Source organism: Phasianus colchicus, chromosome 24 (genome assembly GCF_987193195.1).
Source record: "Phasianus colchicus chromosome 24, bPhaCol1.hap1.1, whole genome shotgun sequence".
Classification (NCBI taxonomy): Eukaryota; Metazoa; Chordata; class Aves; order Galliformes; family Phasianidae; genus Phasianus; species Phasianus colchicus.
This window is the reverse complement of record NC_143459.1, coordinates 2,909,504-2,930,458: the sequence shown is the minus strand read 5'-3', so window position 1 is coordinate 2,930,458 and position 20,955 is coordinate 2,909,504. Positions and strand designations below refer to the sequence as shown.

Here is a 20,955-nt window from a genome sequence, read left to right as displayed (position 1 = left end):
CACCATCCCACGGTCCCCTTGCTGTGTCCTGGTCCTCATCCTCACAGGGATGAAGGCTGAGCTGAGTCACGCTGCACTGGGCCACAAGAGAGCCTGTGGGGCTGGCAAGGGCTCTGCCACCCTGCCCAGAGGGAGGAGGATGCTGTGGCTGAGCCGGGGGCACACAGCCAGCAGAGCACAGCATGTCCCATCCCATTGTCTCTGTTCACTGCTCCCTGCCCTGTGGTGCTGCCAGCATCCTTCTGGAGAGCAGAAAAGCCCACCAGCCCCAAGGCACAGGGCTGGGCATCTCAGGTACCAGCATAGTGCAGGCTCTGAGGCGGGAGCGCTCTGTGCAGAGATCTCTGGAGATGGCGTTGGCTTTTTCATCCCTTCCACAGCTCTTCCTGCCGGGCAGGAGCTCCCCAAGGCCAGCCTTGCTCATTACATTGCAGCTCACCTACTCCTTCCCACTGCAAACAAGCGCACGTCTCAATTTATTTATTGTTTCCCTCTTTCCAACCCCCCCCCCCTTTCCCAGTTCTGAGCAACCGGAGGCTGATCCGGGTTCAGATGTGGGGTGTGGGCGTGGGGCAGCCCCAGCTCCAACCTCACCTGGGCTGCGATGGGGCTGGAACCACTGACAGCACACAAAGCCCAGCGTTGGAGCTGCCTCTGCTCACCCTTTCACTGATGGACCGCGCTATTTTCTTTAGTCTTTTATTTACACTTTATTGCTCTTGTTTTTGCACCGGCAAGCGCTGCTGGAGTGCACAGAAATCCTTCAGATCTCGGCTGGCAGCAGAGCTCTGCCTAATCATAGTCATTATCTGGAAGCAGGTAATGGGCATCTTTCCCATGTTAATTTGAAAACAGAACCGGAGAGAGCAGGACGGCGGCGACAGAGCGGGATCTGAGCTTTGGGGTGGGGGCACGGGGTGCACCCCATGCATGGCTGCTGCCCGGGGCTTTGTGCTCCATATATCCATCAGGAAGCAGCAGTGCTGCTGCAGCCCCAGCATCCCCAGCTCTGGAGGATGCCGCTCGCCCTCCTCCTCCTGCCTACCCTCAGAACTTGCCCTCGGCTCGGCCCAGCAAGGCTCAGCCCTTCGTTAGCAAGGCCTCGTCCCTTTCATCCCCGGCTGCAGGAGGGGATGGGATGCGGGGTGGCGGGAGGATGGCTCCCATGGGCGATGCTCCCCCTCGCCGGGGCCGGGAGGGGAAGGCTGGGTGGCGTTGGAGTTTCGTTTGCTGAGATACCATTAACGAGTGAGCAAAGGTTGCGGAGTCTCCATGGAGACAAGACAGCAAGCGAGACGAGCGGGTGTGCAGCCGAGGTTAGAGCTGATTAGTAAATGTCAGCAGCACAGCCACTGCCCGCTGCTGAGCTGCCCAGCAGCACCCTGTGTGTCCTGTGTGTCCCATGCACCACGGGCACGGCGTACATCCCATGTGCTGCACTGCATCCCATGCACCATGGGCACCCTGTGCATTCCATGCGCACCCCATGTGCTGCATACAACCCGTGCACCATGGGCACCATGTGCTGCATTGCATCCCATGCACCAGGGACAGTCTGCGCATCCCATGTGCACCCCCATACAATCCACGCACCATGGGCACACCGTGCATTCCATGTGCTGCATTGCATCCCATGCACCACGGGCACCTCATGCATTGCATGTGCTCCGTGCACACTCAGTGCAGCATGCATCCTGTGCATTTCATGCATCCCACGTGCATCAAATGCTGCTTGCACCCCATGCACCCTGCAAGCCCTAGGCACCCTGGGCACTTCATGCACTCCAAGCACTCTGTGCACCCCACACCTTCTGTGCACCCCAGCTTCCCTCTGCAGCCCAGATTGATGCTGGTAGGGCTGTGACTCACGAGAAGCAGAGAAGCAGGACAAGCCCAAAGCATGTCATTGTGTGTCTGTTTCCAGAGAATCTCTGCAGCTCTGGTGCTGCCAGCCCTGGCTCCCTTCCTGCAGGGATGCAGCTGGAGCCGCTCTGCCTTCACGCTGTGTTCTACTCAGCCATTTTGTGTGCAAGGACAGCACAGGGGCAGCCAGCTGGGGACAGGCACCCAATGTTCCCCCCCCTTTCCCCTCCCCCAGCATCCCTGAGTGAGGACGTGGCCACGGCCCCACGCAAGGCTGGGCAGCACAGCACAAGATAAGCTGGGAGCTCATCTCTTCAGCCAAGGATTTCTGCTCATCCCTGTCTGTGGGGTGAGGAAAGATGAGGCTGGATCTGCTGGATACCGTCTGATTTTAATGAGGAGCAAAGCCCAGGCTGAGGAGAGCAGGGGTGGGATGGAGCCAGAGGGGCAGCAATGTGGAGAAGGGCCCTTTTAGGTGAGTGGGGGTTCGGACATTGCTGGAGCCCACCCAGGGGAGAGGCAGGAGCAGCCTGGCTGCCTGTCCCTGGCCCCCAGAGCATCATTTCTTTCCAGAAAACAGCACCTGGCAGGCGAGAGCATCCCTCTTGCAGAGAAACAAGTGTCAGGGGGTACGGCGGGGGGGCTGGATCCTGCAATTTAGCAGGTATTATTCGGCAGCTATAAACAGAGCCTCTCACACAGGCGGGGAGAGATAAAGGTTGCAGCGCAGATACAGATTAGGTGGTTCCCTTGAGGCTGTGACACCTTGAGATAGAAGCAGATCTTCTTCAAGGCAACGGCTGGCTGGCAGCCTGGAAAACCTGGAGCCCACAGCCTCCAGCTGTGCCTTGAGGCCCCGTCCTCGTTCCCACCCCCGTCCTTGCACCCGTGGATGTTGCTGATGGGTGGGGGCTGCAGCTGAGCATCCCAACCCAGGGCGCCGTGCATGTGAGAGAGGTGCAAAACAGGTGAGAATCAGCCACTTCCAACACGTGCATGTGCCCATCTCAACCGGGAGGTGTGAAAGGAGGCAGAGGTGGAGATGAGATCCCGATGCCCAGCACCGCAATACCTGGGTTGGTTGGATTTGGGAGCAATCCATTTTAAAGCCCCCAGCAGAGCTGCCTGCACCTCACACCGTTCATTTCGCTTCCAGCTTCTCCAGGCAGAAATGAACCCAGCGTTCCTGTTTGTAATCAGGCAGGGGAAGAAAGATTTAATGCTCCAGGTGCACAGACAGAAGCGCTGCGGCAGCGGTGCACCACGCTGTTAATTTTTGATCAAGTATTTGCTCCCGCAGTTTGGGACAATGGAAATCTTTGTTCTCTCTCTTCCTTTCCCCCTCGAGGGTGTCTCCTCCAGGCGGAGGATTACTGCTCTATAGCAACCCGTGCTGTGTGCAGACCTAAGAGGGGGGGTCCCCAGCATTGCCACCACCCTGCTGAGGACCGGCAGGATGGTGAGCAAGGCTCAAGGGTACCCCTGTGCCCAGTACCCCCAGTACCACCACCCTAATGTCCATGCTGAGCCACTCTGGGCCTGGTATCCCCATGCTGAGCATCCCCATCCCCAGTGCCAGGCACCCCTGGGCCCTGCACCCCTAATGCTGGGTATCTCTGGGCCCCGTGTCCCCATGCTGGCTATTCCCAGGCCCTGTGCCCCCATGCTGGCTATTCCCAGGCCTGGCACTTCCATACAGTGTACTCCCAGGGCTCAATATGTCAAGTGCTGGGTGCCCCCAGGACCCAATATCCCTAAAGCTGGGTGGCCCTGGGCCTGATACCCCTGTGCTGAGTACTCCTAAGTTTGGTATCCTCAGTGCCATGTACTGGTGGCCCAGTACCCCCATACCAGGCATCCCCATACCAGGCACCCCCATACCAGGCACCCTCTGGGCCTGGTACCCCCATATTGAGTACCCCAGGCCCTAGCAACCCCCCCCCCCCGTACCCCCAGCTCCCAGTACCCCCATTCCCTGTACCTCCAGGCCCCAATACCCCCACACTGGGTACCACCAACCTGGTACCCCCAGCTCCCATACCCCCAGCCTGGTCCCAGGGCTCACATGGACCCTCTGGGCTGGCCCATAGCTCCAAGACCCCCCAGCCTCACCCCCCCTGTCGTCCCCCTCCCCACCCCCCGTTGTCCCTGCCCCGACCCCCGCCCTGGTGTGACACCCCCACTCCCCCAGGTGGAACTTTCCTCCCAGGCCGCCAGACCATAGAGGCGAAAGGCAACACCCAAGTGCGGCTCTCGGAGGTGGAGGGAAGGGGGGGAGGGTGGAAAAAAGACGCTTTTCCTCCGAAGCCGCACGGAGTTTTGCCGTGATTTCACCATACAGAACACAGAGACGTGTTTTCAAAGTGCTGTAACCGTTCGTGGAGTCGCGACTTTCCCTCCTGTCGCGGGGACGCGTTCCAAAGCCTCCCGGACCCCCCCGTCCCGTCCTCCCCGTGGTACGTTCCGCCCTGTTTACTCTTTTTGCGCGACTCCTTGGGTGGGGTTCCCCTCTTGCTCCAGTTTCGTACGTAAGTGGCGCAGGGCGGCTTTGATAGACAGCCGCCCTCAACCAATGGCGTGGCCGTATCGCTGGGCGGTGATCCAATGGCGCCGCGGGCCGGCGGCCGGGAGGAGGCGGGGCCAGGCCCAGTCAGGGCAGGGAGGGGGAGCTGTGGAATGGCGGACGGCCGGGCTGGCCCGCCCTGGTGGTAACGAGCCCGGGGGGCCTGAGAGAGCAGCACCGGAGCGGGGTGAGTGCGAGAGGGGTGAGTGGCGGCTCTCCGGCCCTCTCGGGCCGCCCCGTCCCGCAGGAGAGCGGCGGAGGCGTTGGGGTGGGCCGCTGGGCCCTTGCTAAATAGTGAGCTCTCGCATTGAGGCGGTCAGCGTTTCCTGCCACATAGTGAGCTCCGGGCCTCGCCGCCCCCGGGGGCTGAACGGCTCCGAACCGGGAGCGGCGGGGCGGGGAGGGGGGCTGCGCTGGGCCGGGGGGGGGGCAGGCCGGGGGAGGGGGGGGCCGGGGCTGTGCGTGGGGCCGCCCGCAGGCCTCGCTGTGAGCCCGTGCTGGGGCTGGGACCGAGGGCTGGGGGGTCGGGGGGGTCGGGCTGGTGGTGCTGGGCAGCCTTTGTGGCAGGGCTGTGCTGCGTGGCTGCATGGCAGCACGAGGGAGCGGTGCTGCGAGCAGCCTGCCGGGCTTTTCCCCGTGTCAGAGCAATGCCCGGTGCTCAGCTGGCTGCTGCTGCTGCTGCACGGTGCTGTGCTGTCACCCCGTGTGCCTCCTTCCTTAACGCTTCCTGGAGGTGTGGGAGCCCCATAAGGACACGGTGACCCCCCTCACCCCCCCCCACAGTGACCCCCTCCCCCCAGGGGTGTCCCAAAGGTCGGGGTCAGGCTGCTGTGTTGGAAATGCTCCCTCCTCTCACGCTCTAAACAAGCTTTGAAAGCTCTCATGCGATCTGGTGGGGAAGTTTGGTCGAAGGCACTGACCTGGCAGTGACCTCAGCCCGTGCTCCTTTCAGAGGTGGAATAAGCTGCTGGTGAATGTCCTCAGGGTTGTGCCTCACTGGTAGTTAGGCTCGTGTTGGGGCTGCTCCTTTGGGATACAAATAGCAGACGCCCTTTGGTGAAAGGTAAGGGATGGCAGCTCTTCCCTCTTAGCTATTATTTGACCCCAGAGAGCTGCTTCTGCTTATCCCTTCTGTAAGTTTCACATTTGGCACTGCTGTTCTGCTTTCGTTAGCAGCAGCAGCAGGATTGCATGCTTTCCCATTGATCAGACTGCTGGTGGGGCCATACAGTGGGTTAAGAGAGCAGCAGAATGCCTGCTTCTGAACACCAAGTTGGCCTTCAGGAGCTTCATTTGTGCGGTGACATCAAGCCATCAGCGCTGCAGATGTTAGTGGATGTGAAATAAGATCAGTGATAATAAAGTTGTATTAAATCCACCTGCTTCACACAGGGCTGTGGTTTAGCAGACCCTCACACTCGTGTGTCCTCCCTTGGGACTTGTGAGAACGGAAAAGTCGGGAGCAAAGGACACGACAAGCCAGCAGTGTGTGTGTGTGAGTTTCCTTGTGGCAGAGCTGATGCATAGCATTACTCTGTGGGAAGTAGTGAAGTGTGTGAGCTCGGTCACATGAGGAGGGGGACTGGTTGTGTTTTCCATCAGTGTGGGACGTCTGCAGGATGGGTTGCTATGAGTTGTGAGCGCTGCACAGCAGCGTTTCTTGCTCTGGTTTGCCTCATGTTGACCTCGAGTGGGATTTTGTCATCAAAACTGATAGAGTTTCATCCAAAACTTAGTTAAAAGCAAACCAAAGCTAACATCTACCCACTGAAAACACAGGCAGCGCGTTGATAAGAGTGGTTTTGACAGTCTGCTTGCAATCACAGCCAAGGACAAGCTTGATCTCAGAGCTCGGGTGCAGTAAGCAGTATGCTTTTGTTTTCTTTCCTTTGCCATTGTGAGGGCTGTGCTTCCAGAGTTTGGATGAGAGAGTGTTGCCCATGCTTTAGAAGCCACCTAACCCTGGTGTTTGGTGGACCATCTCTGTGCAGGTTGGTGACTGCAGGGATCAAACTCAGCCCTTCTACCTTCCAACCCATCAACTTGTATTGGTGATGGGAGTTTAGGTTGGATATTAGGAGGAGGTTTTTTACCCAGAGGGTGGTGAGGCACTGGAACAGGTTGCCCAAGGAGGCTGTGGATGCCCCATCCCTGCAGGCATTCAAGGCCAGGCTGGATGTGGCTCTGGGCAGCCTGGTCTGCTGGTTGGTGACCTGCACACAGCAGGGGGTTGGAACTGGGTGATCATTGTGGTCCTTTTCAACCCAGGCCATTCTATGGTCTGTGATTCTAAAGCCTGGCTGTGTGCAGATGAGAGCAGGTTTCCCTTGCTGTACGTAATGTGAGTTGTAAGAGAAAAGCCTTCTGATTGCAAACTGAGTGCCAGCTTTTCCTCCTAACTGCACTTTTGCACTGCTTTAAAGCCTAAATGTGGTTTTCATTGTTTTCTTGCTTTGCAGCAAGCTCAAAACGCAAATTCCCCCAATTCCACCCTTTCCAAGTTCTGTGCTGCTGCTCAGGCTTTCCCAAGGTCCTGCTTCATTTCACTGTTCTCAACCTCTGCTCCCAACCCTAAGTAACCAAAGGGGCAGCAGAATGCTTTTCCTCCCCTTGGCCATGGGCTCACTCGTGCTTCTTGCTGTAGCTCTGTGTTCTTTTGGAGCAGCACAGAAGGCTGCTTCCTTCGTGAATAACACAGCATGCTGAGCACAACGGTGCGTTTTGGAGTCGTGGTTCAGAAGGTGTTTGCAGGCAGTGGTGATTCATGATGAATAATAGAACCCCTGTGATAACTGCCAGCCCAGTTTCTCAGCATACTTGGGATGTATCTCATTCTTCTGGGCTGGTCTAGGAAAAGCTGATTTCATTCACAAAGCTTAGATAATCACAGAGCGTGGGTGGAGGGGTTAAAACTGCACTGATTGCCTCATGTGCTCATGGTTACGTTGGTAAATTCAGCTTTTTTTGTCTGTTTGTTTGAAATGATGATGGGTGAACAAAGGTGAAGATGAACGCTCCCACCAAATGGATGGACTGTAATAAATAAGGTCCCAACAAGTGCGAGACTCTGCTTTGATCCTTGTGGATTGCTGCTCTTTGTAGGCTTTCCAGACTCATTCTCAGTGTAGGGTTTCTGTTTTGGCAGTGGGTTTGGTGGTGCTTAGCCCTGGGTGATGCAGCTGTATCCAGCAGGATGGGGTGCTGCATCCAGCAGCATTCCTCTGGGAGCCCTAGGAAGGAGCTGTGTGTCTGTACCGGCTGCACAAGGGTAAATATTTGTGAGATCAGGCCCTTGGTTACAGCAGATTAACGTTTATTTAAATATTTGGGGTATTTATAAACACCGTGGAGGTGGCTTCTGGGTAATAAGCAAATGACTGCTCAGAGCAGAACCACCCTGGTGGCATTCACTTCCTTTGTGTTTCTGCAACCCTGTGCAATCAGGACGCCGTGCGTTTCCTCTGTGAGGAGGGGAGGCTTCACTGCAAAGGGCACAATGTGAACAGGAGCTTCTGCACGGGGTTGGAATGAAGCCTGGTCCTGCTTCAGGCGTGGTTTGCTTCCCTGGCTGAAGGGCAGCAGGATTTTCTCCTCCCAGCAGTCCCTTCCCAGATCTCAAGCTCAGTGTTCCAATGAGGTGGTGCAGAGTGTTTGCCCTGGACTTGCATGTGGGAGAAGTGTGGGGCTTTATGGGATGCTGTGGTTAAGTTCTTCATGGAGAGAGTGGTGAGGTGTTGGAACAGCTGCCCAGAGAGGCTGTGGATGCCCCGTCCATCCCTGGAGGTGTTCAAGGCCAGGTTGGATGGGGCCCTGGGCAGCCTGGGCTGGTATGAAAGGTGGAGGTTGGTGGCCCTGCATGTGGCAGGGGGTTGGAGATTCATCATCCTTGGGGTCCCTTCCAACCCTGGCCATTCTGTGGTCCTGGAGAGTAGGATAGGAGCTGCCTGCGAGGTGGCAGAGCTTGGCACCTGTTCTTAAGGCTTAGTTTCTACATGGCAGGCTGCTGCTCTCCATCACTGCGGCTCTGAGATGGCTGCTGGCTTGGAGGTTTCGGTAAGGTGTGCTGCAGGGGGTGGGAGGGACAGCACACACAGATCTCCACCAAACCTGAGCCGTGGGCTGATCACTTTGGTTTCTGCTGGGAAGTCCTCTGTAAGAGCTGAGCCTTTCTCTTGCATTGTCTGCTGCAGTCAGAGGACCTTCCTGATGGAAGGCACCCATTCCACGCGCACGGTGATGCATTCATTTGGCCAGTTTCCATAGGAAGCAAAGATCCTCTTCTTGCCACACGTGGATCTGAATGGTAGCATTCCTTCAGATGGAGGAGGGCAGTGGGCAGGACTGCTGCTCTGCACTCACCCACAGTTTGGCTGTGCTCTGGTCCATGTCCCCCAATGCTGGAGTGGCTCTCAGTGTCGGTTCTGTGTCCTGTTTGCTTGCTGATATTTCCTGTGATGTTCCGGAGCAACGTTGCCAGCTCCCATTCCTCCTCATCAAACTGGGCTAATGATTCTGACCTTTTGTTTGTAAAGCAGAAGGAAAAGGCTCAACAAAATACTGGAGCTTATTTACTATCATTACCTCAATGATGAGCAACGCCACTTTGCGGTGCTTCAAAGAGGCTTCGCTTATAAGATGCTGGAAATCCCGAGAGAGAGAGAAAACGTTTCAGATGGAGGAGGAGGAGGGGGAAGGTTCCTCCCAGCCCAGTGCTGTTAGCATACATGAGGTAATGCCTCCAGCCCTCGCCCTTCCATCTGGCTCCATGCAAGAGCTGCTCACAGCCTTTGCTTCCCTGCGCAGCAGCCAGGCTGGTTGGTGTGACTGCATGGGAGTGAGCTCTGCCTAAATCTGCTCTCTCACACTGCACAGTTTTGCAGAGCACTTTGTTGACCTCTTGTATTACCGCTAATAAGATTGAATGTGGTTTTAATTTCTCGTTTCCTCTTTCACTGGATGCCCTTTCCTTCTTTCTGAGAGCCTCGCTTCAACTCCGCACGGCGAAAGTCTTTTTCTGCTGCTCAAAGAATGAATGATGCTTTGCTTTCAGGCGGCTCCGTGCTGGAGGGCTTGAAGTGGCATTCAGAGAAGGCTATCAGCCACAATATCTGATGTATTGGCGTGGCCGTGCTTCATGCATGGAGTGCAAAAAATGGGATTTAATTGAGAGGGAGGGGGAACGGCCTCCCTGGCTGAATGGATGGGTGAAAGTTCCCCGACCACCCCTTAGCCCAGCACAGTGTGCTGAGTGCTTGCCAGAGCAGGAGGAGTTTCCTTTCAGGCACCCTGCTTTTGTGCACCGTAAGAGACACAGCTCATGTGTAGGGTTTGGCCATGCAGCTGCAAAAAAAAAAAAAAAAAACCAACCAGGCACAAAAAGAAAGAACGGTGCACACACCCAGATCCTGCTCTTTGAATGGCAACAGCTGCTGAGCCAATGGTGTGCTGGAGGAAGGCGTGTGGCTCTAAATGCTGCTTGTGTCAAACCTTTACCTTCTGTAGCAGCCACTTCCCTTTCCAGGTGGAGGCACACAGCATGCATGGGACGGCCCTTGGGTTCCTGTTGAGGATGAATGTTGTATCAAGGTTACTTGTAGGGTCTGCCTTCAGTTGGAGGTTTCCATAAAGCAGCTTATCACACAGCTTTGATAGAAACACTTGTATCTTTAGCATCCCTAACGCAGCCTCATCTCTCCCGCAAAGATCAGCACAATGAAGTGATGCTTTCAAACTCTCTGCAGTAGTTTGGGGGTAGAGCCCAGGGTTGCACAGGTGAGGTGAGGTCACTGCTCCGAACACAACATGGAAGCAGTGATGGTTCCAGGGCTGTTTTTCAGGCTGATGGCCACCTGTGTAACCCCACATCCAATGTGCCCAGGTGGGCAGATCCATCCCTGCACTGCTGGAGCAGCTGTTGGAATGGGGAAGCAGAACCCCAGGATTGGGGTTGGGGTCTATGGGCTGAGGGGCTCATCTCCCCATCATGGATGGATGCATTGCCCTCCATCCATCTCCTTTCTCCATCTCTCAATTCCTTACACCCAAAAAACCCCATGAGGGCTCCGAATGCAGCATCACACACAGCACTTCTGCCTCCTGCAGTCAAAAAATCTCACGTGTTATTGTGACTTTATTAAGGTGCCCTTTGCAAACCGTTTCAATTCAGATGCTCCAGGCTGTCCTGTTGTTTTAGTTTGGTTTTTTGTGACAGAAATCCCAGCACACACACAACACTCCTGCAGAACATCAGGGCCTCTCTCTTTATTTTTGCTCGTGTCAAAGGTTAACTTAAAATATTAATGCTGCAAAGATTCGTTTAAGATATTCAAAAATGTTCAGGCAAGAATGCATGTACATATTGTAATTACTTCCTTTTTCTTACAATTAAAGTAATTGGATTATATTTAATGAGCTATTTACATTTAATAATTAAGAAAAGACTTATCTTTGCAGTATTCCCCAAGTGCAGCAGAAGGGTGGGGGCACTCGGAGCTGTGATATAATTATCCAGGCGTGAGTGGAAACTGAAAGAGCAGTTGAGCTGTATAGAAAACACTTGGAACCGGGTTGTTCCTACACTCCTCCATTAATCCAAAGAGTTGAGCGTGTGTTAAAGGAGTGGGGGCTGAGCTGGGGTTTGTCTGCTGAAATGCATTTGGAGTTTGCAGGTGTCACCACGGCGCGGCTGCCTCCGTGCTCCTGGGGTAAGTGAGAACCTCAGAGGGGCTCCTCTGGCCCTGAGCACACCAAAGCTACCTGTTGATTGAGGCTGCATTGCTGCTGACTTTGTGTCCTTGCCAAAATCACTCCTAGGTTTAATGGGGAGTGCTCTGCTCCTGTTTCCTAGGAGGCATCAAAGCCGGAGCAGTGCGCACTGAAGGAGCCCAGTGTCCCTCCTGACGTGTATCCTCACAGCAAAGACCTTGAAACCTTTCTGTTTCTGAGCTTTAATTCCTGTTTAATCAATAGTTCCGTATTCTGAGAATGAAACCTCTGACAGCTCTCTTTAATTGAACTAAACTGCCTTTCTCTTGGCACATCTCTCCTAGAGTTCCATTTCGATGCGTTCGTTCTGCCCGTGCCCCATAGGAGCACTGGGTGACCCTTTTTGTTTAAAATGTTGGTCAGCTAAATGAATGAAAGCATCCGTGAGGGCAACAGCTTGGTTTCAGGAGTGAAAAATGTCGAGGTCAGCCAGCTGGCTCTGCTTGCAGCCAGGCAGAGGCCTGGGAGGGGGGATGGGGGGGTGGCTGTGTGTTCCCCAGTAGCAGCAGCACCCGGCGAGTCCCTTTCCAACAAAGCAACGTGGCTGTTTGCTGCCCCATGGCATGCTGTACAATGCTGTTATTCTGTGAGAGCAGAGCTGATGCTTCCCAATGTCAGAACATAGCCCTGGAAGAGTGCAGTGCTGCTCCTGCCCCCGTGCCATTTGTCTGCATGGCTTTTTGGTAACGCTGCTGCATTGCACCCCAATTGGGTTGTGGGGTTGGTGGTTGGAGTGGGTTGGTTACACATGGAGGGTGCTTTGGAGGTCCTGCTGCAGGGAGAAGCCGTGCTTTGGGTTGGTCCTGCTCTGGGAAAGCTGTGTGTGCTGGGGGTGAGGAAGCAGCCTGCACACTGCAATGGTAGGAGATGGTGGGGATTTACCGTGCATCTCCCCTGCGGCTCATGGGGAGAATAGACCACTGTGAAAGGAAGCAGCCCTGCAGCTGCCCTTCACTGCTGACTGCTGCTCAGCTGCTGGCAGGCTGGGCCCTTAATGACAGATGAGCCCGTGACGCGTTTTTGGGAATGAATCCTTGTTACAGCTGGCAGGATGGAGTTTGTGGCATCGCATGGCAGTTTGCTCTATAATTTTGCTCCCTATTGCTCGGATGCAGCACTGATTGCTGGGTCTCTCTCTGAGTGTGGAAGCGTAGCGTTTCTGATTGCTGCATCCCACTTCTCTGTGGCTGCATTGTGAGCTTGGATATCGCCCTGAGCGCTCAGCAGAGCCTTCTGCTGATTTCCCCCCCCCCCCCAGTTCTCCATGTGTGTGTGTGGCTGCTGCTTCCCTTTCTGCTCGCCTTTTGGGGTTACATAAAAGCCAGTCTCTTTCTGGCCATTACAGCTGCATGGGGGAGTAGTTACTGCTGAGAGAAGCTTGAAATTTGAGGCAGAGTTGTCACAGACATTAGAAAGAACAGTCAGTCTGCGTTGGCAAGCTCCTGAGTTAAGTCTCATTTCATACTGATGGGAATTTCAGATCTGATTATCTCCTTCCTCCCTCATTCCCAAGCCTGCTGCTGCAGCTCGTCCCCCCATGGGCACTCCGGAAGGCTCTCTCCAAGGCTCTTGCTATGCTTGCCCTCACTGCCTGCTCATGTCCAGGCTGTGACTGTTGTGAGCCCCACTGTGTGCACGGCGACTGCTCACCCCCATGGACCCAAAAAATGCAGCTCTGTATTCCTCCCCTTCCCTAAAAATGGGTTCTGTCCTCCCTAGGTGCTTTGTGCTGCACCAGACACTGTGACAGATGATATCACTGCCGGGGTCCAGATTTATTTGCAGATGGTCCCTGATCTGAGAGGTGGTGTGTCACATTGAGCAGGGAATTACCCAGGTGACTCCCACTAATGCTATGCTGGCCGGTCAGATACCGGCGAGAAGAACCTTGCCAGGTCTCTGTGTCGAGCTGGGCTGTTATTTACAGCTCTTTGTGTGCACTGCACACACATCTCACCTTGCAGCCCTGCCTGCCTTCCCCGCACTGCTGTGCTGCCTGTGCTAGATGCAGAAAGCAGCTCCTCTCTTGCTGTGCAGTGCTGTTTTCTGCTCGTCTCCAAACTGCTTGTTAAGGACTATTTGCTCTGAGTTGCTGTTTTCAGTTGACAGAACTCGCGTTGGAAAGCAAATGCTCGATCCGAAAACATCCCTGCATTGCTCCCCAATACTTGTAATCAAAGTCTGTCTCCTTTATTGTTTGTAACAATGGTCCAATTTTACTGTGCCGGCCCTCTTTATTAAAAATAGTCAATAAGACGTGGCTTTGTGTGAGGGCTTTATAGAGCGGCGGCTCGTGTGTGAAGCAAACCAATTGTGCTTGATTCTAATCCAGAACCAGGATTCCTGTGTGATCCGCTACAGCAGAGCTCCTGGGGAGAGCAGTCAATGAGAAACCCTACAGCAGCGTGCTTGTCTTAAATGTACCTTGTGCTTCCCTCAAAGTGCTGGATTAGGAGAAGCAAAAACTGCACGCTGTGGTCTTGTTTTTCCCTTTCCCGGCCCGTGCTTTGCCACACTTGTTCCCCAGCACCTCGAGAGCGTTTGCAGGAACGACTGCCACAGTCAGAATGCACTTAAAATTTGGTGTGTGAGGTGTTAAAATGTGGTGAGCAAGGCGTTCCTGCTTGCTGTGCTGGGTACAGGGACTCGGATAGGCAGCACTGTGCACAAATGCTGCTTTCCTGCAGCAATGCGAAGAGTCCGAGGCTTCATGCATGCGGCACAGGTGCTGAGGGAAGGATGGTGAGGTGCCAGTTGTGGCTGGAGGATTGCTAGGAATGTAGGAGTGGGGATCTTGCCTTGCACAGCTTTTGTCGTGCTCAGCAAACTTTCCAGGCTGGCTTAGGGCTGTGAGCAGCCCGGCGCTCAGCAATGTGTGTGTAAGCGCTTTGGGAGAGAGGGGAAAGGATGAGGAATGCTGGCAGTGCCCTGCTGGACGTGGGGGGAGGCCAAGGGGAAAACAGGGCTCTTGGAGCCTTGGTTTTTAGTCACTGCTGTCATGACAAGGCTTGGAGCCTTCTGTGATTCAGGCCATGGCTCAGAGACTGGAGAAGAAATGCTTGCCTGGAGCAGGTAGGGATGTTTTGCTACAAGAGAGGGAGAAAAAAACATTGGTTCACTTGAGACAAACCCTTCCTTCTTGTTCCTGAGAAGGTGTGCAGCACAGCAGGTAGCAGGACGGGCGTTCTGAGCATCTCTGGATGCCCTGACGTTGGTGGGTTTGGCACAGGAGCAGCGATTCCCTTCCACTCTCCAACCAGCAAAGAACGCTCCGCTTTCTCACTCACAGCTCGAGCTGCTTTCAGTTTGATGCCCTGCTTTTTTTTTCTCCATATTCATTACAAATCTGTTGCAGGCAGCCAAGTTTCATAGAGGCACTTTGCTTTTACCATACTCTGTGTCCTCCCTGCTTGCAGCAAGGCTGGGGAGGTGCTCTGTGCCCCCTGCACCCCGAACGGGCGTTACAACAAATCAGATCTTCAGCATTAATGAGCACGTGGAAATGCTTCTCTTTGCCCAAAAGATAAGGGTTTTTCTTTTTGTTTGTTTGTTTTTATTTTATTTTTGGCCTCGCAATTCATTTAACTTGCTTCTGAATGGCAGGATTTAGTTATAATATATGGTCTGCAGTGGTTACGTGACAGGGACTAATGCCTGATGACCACTCTGGCTAGCTGGGGTGGAAAACTGCTGTGCTGTCATGCCCTGACTATGGAAAGGAAAGCAGCTTTGGATGGCCCTTGCTGGTAGTGTGCTGTCAATCAGTTTCTTAATGATTCTCTTAAAGAATAAAAGCAAGAACCTCCTGGAAAGCTTTTTTTCTGTCTGTCCCTTCCTTGTTTCGTGTGCTGTGTCCCTCCCCTGCCCCCAGCTGCACACCTCGTGCTGCCTCCAGCATTTTGCTTCCTCCTTCTCCCTCTGCTCTCAGACGTTCTCCCTTCTCCACGCTTTATTTCCTGCCCCTCCCGGCTGCTGCTTTCAAAACACACCACTTATTTTCCAATCCAGACTATTAATCTTTGTCCCACCTACTCATGAGGCATGAAGGTTTTACAGGAGCCCATTAGCTGTTATCTCTATACCTTCCCACCAAAGGCTGATGGGGGGAAAAAGGAGGTCCACCAGGGAAGCTCCTTCTTGTGGGGGCACTGCTCTTATTGCTGGGCTCTGGAGGTCCCTGATTTCCTCTCTCCGTGCTGTGAAAACACCTGAAATCTCAAAGCTGAGATGGGGAGTTGCTTTCAGTGCCTCATCCCGGCGCTGCTGCAGGAGCACAGGGCTGTCTGCCTGCTGCCATCCCATCCTTCCTGCCTCACTCATCTCCAGTGCTCTGCAGGGTTAATGCCTTCACGTCTCACTGCTGCTTGCCAGCTCCTGGCTGGGGCTGGGGGCAGCAGGGCCGGCCCTATTGCCTTGGGAAGAAGCAGCACTGCTGTGCTGTCGGAGCCATCACAAGGGCGAAACTCTTGATTCTGCAGTGGAGTGTGGCAGGCTGTGCTGGGAGGGTGGGGGTGGCTGCCAGGATGAGCTAGGCTATAAAGGGAGTGTTTTTCTTAGCCCTTATCGCTGCTGGCTGTCTTGCACTGGTGCAGATTCGTGCTGTAGTTGTGCAGTGCTGTTGTAAAGAGGCGATTTGCACCGCTACTCTTTGCCTTTAGTTGCAGAACAGGCTTTGAAGCCAAGCACTTTGGGGGTAGGGAAACTATAGACAAGGTACAGGTAGAGGCATACTTCAGGCTGGTGTTTCTGCATGGGTATTTGGGGGTGTTACTGCATTTTTCTGCCCTCTTCTCTATATTCATGCAGAGACGAGTGCTTCTCTCTGACCCAGCACACCTATCACCTTTTGTGGTTGTTTTTTTTTTTGGTGGTGGTGGTGGTTTATTTTATTTCCCTTTATTCCATATGCACGCTTGCATCTCTCCCCCTTACAGCCCAGGCTCAGTGTCTGTCCCAGCTCTGCAGATCCCACCGAGCCCTGGGGAGCACGAGGGAGAAGCTCGATGCAGGCAGCCTGCAAATGCTGCCTTGTTTATGAGAGCTGCAGACTGCAGTCTGGGGGGAGCTGGGAAAGTTTGTCTGGCTTAAAGCGCTAAAGCTGGCAAAAGATTGCAGGGCTTGGGCTGTAATCAATAAAACACGGGGTGTTTGGAAGCGAAGGTCAGAGTCCTTCCTTGGTTCACCCTGTTCTTTAAATATCTCAGCAGTTACAGTGGCTGCTGCAGCGCTTGGACACGGCGAAGAGCAGCACAGACCTCAGTCTTTGGAGAAGCACAGCTTTTATTTACCTGGAGGCAAACCCTGCTCCCTTCTGCTCCGAGGTTTATGGTTTTGGGGCCCTGGCCCTGGTGCAGGGCTGTGTGCATGCAGTCCCTAGCTCAAAATGGCATCCTCCATCTGCTTGTCCAGGAGATAGCCCTGTGCTGCAGCACTCCAACTCCTCTGCCTTAATGGGTCACATTTAGCAATTCAAAATCTGGCTTGTGAGGTAATTAGGAGGGATAATGCCCACTTCTTCCTCTTAACACCCTGATAGAAAAGCATCCAGGAAGGACTCCTGGACCTCAAAGATAAGCTGCCAGCTGCCACAGAGACTATCAAAGGGTGGCTCAAAGTCAAGAGCAAACAGCTGATTTTTTATGGTTCTTGGTTTTTTGCTGTTGGTGACAGGAAGCCATGTTCCCCAAGCTGTTAGCTTCCTGTTTTATTTTTACACCCAGCCCAAGCAGATCAGCATGCCTATCACATGGGAGCTGGCTGCTTCTCTTGGGCTGCTCCTCAGCTGACCTAGAAAAGTGATTCTTTCCCCTTCTAAATTAATCACGAAGTTGGGCTGTATTTGCTTTCACTGAGTTTTGAAGATTTCAGGCCTGTGGCACTGCTTGCTCCGAGCTCTGCTTAGCCAGGCATCCCTCCATCTCAGGGGCAGGCGTTGCAAGAGGGATGTTTGTTGCTTGGACACTTCAGCCTGTTGGCAAAGGAGAGTTTTGCCTCTTGGAAGGGCTGACCTGCGCCCGAAAGCTCTTTGTCCTGCTTAGGGCTCCCTTACCATTAAACACCCCCAGCACAAAAAACAATGGCCCAGTGTAAACCTCAGCCCTGGGGGATTTCCTGAGGGCCGTTGGGTGCAGCCTGCAGGATGAGGAACAGTCAGCAGAAAGTTTCCTGGTCAGCTGCGAGCGCTTCCTGTTGTTCAGCAGAGCCGCGTTGTGCCGCTGCGGGAGGAGCCGCGCTTTGTTCCCCCCCATCTCCTGCCCTCGTCCTCTGGTTGAAGCCAAGCCATCGCTCTCCGGTTTAACAAATTCCAGAAGAAGGGTTTTCAGGCTCTCTGAGATGCTGTGTGTGAGCAGGGAAGGAAGGAGGCTGCGGATGGGTAGGAAGGGAGCGGCGGCGGCGATGCCGGCAGCACCTCGCGTGTGGGCGAAGCTGTGTAGTTTTCCATCTCTGCTCCATACCTGAGCCGGTGGGACTTTGCTGTCACTGCAAGTCACAGAACAGCGGGATCTTTATTTCTGAAGAGCCAGTATTATAAGGTCGGGGAAAGAGGGGGGGGGGGGAAAGGAGGCTTATAAATAAAGCCATTTGAGAGCAGGAAAAACGAACACCATGGTTCTGGTGTGCCTGGAATTTGCGGTTGAGTAATCCTTTCCTGTTTCTTTTTTGGGTTGTTTTTCATCTTTCAGAACAGTGCCTGAAGCAGGTCCACCATGCCGTTAGTAACGAGGAACATTGAGCCAAGGCACCTGTGCCGTCAGACGTTGCCTAGCGTTCGAAGCGAGCTGGAATGCATGACCAACATCACCCTGGCAAATGTCATTCGACAGCTGGGCAGCCTGAGTGAGTACCATGGCGAGCCTGCGCGTTGCCCTCAGGAGTCGCTAGTGCTCTTTATTTAGCTCCCTTTCTACTCTTGTGTTCCTATTTCTCCCCCATCTGCCTTCCCCGGGTAATGCTAAAATGTTTTCCTAAAGAAATCCGATGCTAATTTCATATCCCTGGTCCCACTGCCTTCCCCATCTAGAAGAAACTGGGGAGGGGGTGTGCGCATGTGTGTGCGTGCGTGTGTGCAAGGCTGCGGCGAAGCTGCAGATGGAAGGATGGAGCACAACTCAGGCTTGTAAAATGGGAGGCTCTCAGAGCAGCCAGGATCTTGTGTCAGAGAATGTGCCTCTAATTGCGTGCGCTACTAAATGGAGCTTGACTGTGCCGAAGCTATGGCGTGTAAGTAGTCTTCTTTTTAATGAAAGATAATTAAAGTGCCCGTGCAGAAGCAGCCTGTTTGCCCCTGCTGTTTGCTACCTTGGAAGACCCAAAGTCCCCAAGCATTGCCTTTGGAGCACTGGGGGCTCAGGGCTGCTCGCTCAGACGGCAGCACCGAGCTCAGCTCTCCGGTGGGCTGCCCCATAGCCTTGGAAAGGCCGCGGGAAAAACGTGGGCCTGCATGCCATGGGAGGAGAGAAGAGTTAATTGTGGTCTCTGTGGGATGGCTCCATACTCTCTTGAAATGTTCTGGCTTCTGATTAGCCACCTTTACCCTTGAAGCAAGTCTTTGAGAATCAAACTAATATACTGTTGAGCTTATCGGTGGTGTCTGCGAGCGCTTCTGCTTGCTCTGCAAAGTAAGCTCCTTGCCTAATGTGGCAGGAGAACCTCGGCTACAGTCTCTTTCCAGCAGTGAAAACCGTGGCTGCCACTGAAATTGGGGCCTGTGATGGCTGCCAGTCGGTGCCAAGTTCTGTTTTGGGCTGTGGAAATGGCACTGCACTGACAGGACCTGTCCATGCGCTCACCTTGTTGGTAATTTGGTGGGTCTGGTAGCCAAGATGGTTGTGGAGTGCGAGGAAAATCCATCTCGTGCATGTGAAATGAGGAGGAAGGAGGCAGTAAAGCTGTGCAGATCTCAGCTGCAGAGAAAGCTAATCCCAGTCCAAAGGCATGCGGCGGGTTAGTGTGACAGAGCCCCGGTGAGATCCTGCAGATTTAGGCCGTCTTTGCACAGCTCAGATATTCAAAGCTTTTCTGTGTCTGCCTCAGCGGAGACAGCAAAGCACTGGGAGCCAAATTGCAGCTGGGTTCTTTTCCTGGGAAGGTGCCCTGGGATGTCTGCATGGTGCAGGGAGGTGTGTGCAGCCGGGTTCCTGGAGGAGAGATGGCTCCAGCTGACACTGCGTGCCTCTCTGCACAAGGGGGAGCAGGGCATGCAGGGGGGGATGATGAGCACCATCCCTTATCCGCATCCCTGGGGTCAGCAGTGTTTTAAATGAAGCTATTTAGACTCACTGCTGCAGAGCTCTCACACCCAGGTGACCAAACTCCTGCCCCCTCTCTTACTTTGGAGGAAGAAATCCACTCCTACTTCGTACGCTGAGCGTTGCAGGAATGTGAAGCAGGTTCAGTAGGCTGTGACAGCTCTGTCAAGTGAATAATCAGCCATGCCTACTGCACCGCAGTCTCTTTACAAAGATGCAAACATAAATCTTGTCAAACTTTCATATTCCAGTGAGTTTACCCTTCGTTACTATCACAGCTGGTAGCTCTCTGTGTAAGCTGGCTGTGCAGTGTTATAAAATCCACGAGCTAAAGATGGAGAGACCCATTGAATCACACTGTCTGTCTTCCTGCCAGTGCATGACAAAGGTAATTCTGATTGTGAGTTGCACTGTTGCAACAGTCAACGTAACTAAACCAAAAAGTAATCTCTGCCTTACCCCATCTGAAACTGCACGTGGAGCACCAAAGCGTGTGCAAGATCCTGAATGTTAACTCAGGACTGCTGCACTCACACAGGTGAGGGAACACAGACCATCCCTGTTCCTTACAGGGTTAAGGACACCACGTGTGATGCTCTTTGTGTTATTTTATCCTTGAAACTCAGCACCACGAGCCAAAGACTTGGTATCTTCCCTTCTACTTGTTGCAGTTCCTTGTGAAATTTGGAAATGATTCTCAATTCTCGTTAACACAGATCCAAATTACAAGTTCATGAGTTATTGCTGGGAGGGGCAACAAATTATCACGGAGATAAGTGTTCACTTCCTTTGGTCAAACAGCAGAGCTGGTGCTGATGGTGAGCACAGGGTGCCTCGTGGAACCTGGCTGCAGTGAGAGCTATCCAGCCCTTGGGTCTCCAGGGCTACAGTCCTGCCCAGGAGACTGGGGAGAGCTGGGCTTGTTAGCAGAGCATATGTGGGAATCAGTGCTGTCCAGGAGAGCCGAGGGAGGAGGTCAGCTGAAGTTCACATCCAGCATTTACCTTCTGCAGGCACTTGAAACTGGCACTGCCACCAGAAAGGGTGGAGGAGGTTGATTTTTAACCTGCCTCATTCTCCGTGCTTGGCGGTGTAAGGGGAACTGCATGGCATTGTGAACAAGTCACTGATAACAGGGGGAGGAATGAGCAACCTCTGGTATGGGTGTCAGCTCAGCCCTGCTGGAAGGGTTTGCACAGGCTTTGGTGGCTGCCATTGCTGTGCTTCATAGGAAGGGATCTTTCCTGTGTGACTCGTTGCAGACAGCCTCATTTTCCAACATTGCTGGTAAAGTTTGGCTTCTCACTGCTTATCCTTTCCTGAATGTCGGAGAGGATCTCTGGGAGTAACAGATTCCAGAACAAACTGCTGACCATACGATGGTGCGCTTACAGAACCACACAGCTGATTGGGAGCAGCCTCGTGCTCAGCAGCCGTGGCTGGAAATGTTTCCCATCAGTGGAAACTCGGTGGGCCTGGCTGCTGTCAGTGCCAAGTCTGTTCCCATCACTGCTG

General features: G+C 53.8%; 1 protein-coding gene across 5 annotated transcripts in view; it reads left to right on the top strand.

Annotated features, from left to right (window-relative positions):
* The first annotated feature begins 4,477 nt into the window (after positions 1-4,477).
* WASF2 (WASP family member 2) overlaps positions 4,478-20,955 on the top strand; it is a 28,911-nt gene continuing 12,433 nt past the window's right edge. Inside the window, exons 1-2 of one of the 5 annotated variants that reach the window (XM_031595012.2) lie at positions 4,478-4,613; positions 17,875-18,028. In XM_031595012.2, the coding sequence (XP_031450872.1) occupies positions 17,899-18,028 (130 nt within the window). In that variant the 5' untranslated portion in view covers positions 4,478-4,613; positions 17,875-17,898. Of the gene's footprint in view, positions 4,629-17,570; positions 17,725-17,874; positions 18,029-20,955 lie in introns of those variants that run through there. The other 4 variants (XM_090124340.1, XM_031595014.2, XM_031595013.2 and 1 more) reach the window with 4 other exon arrangements.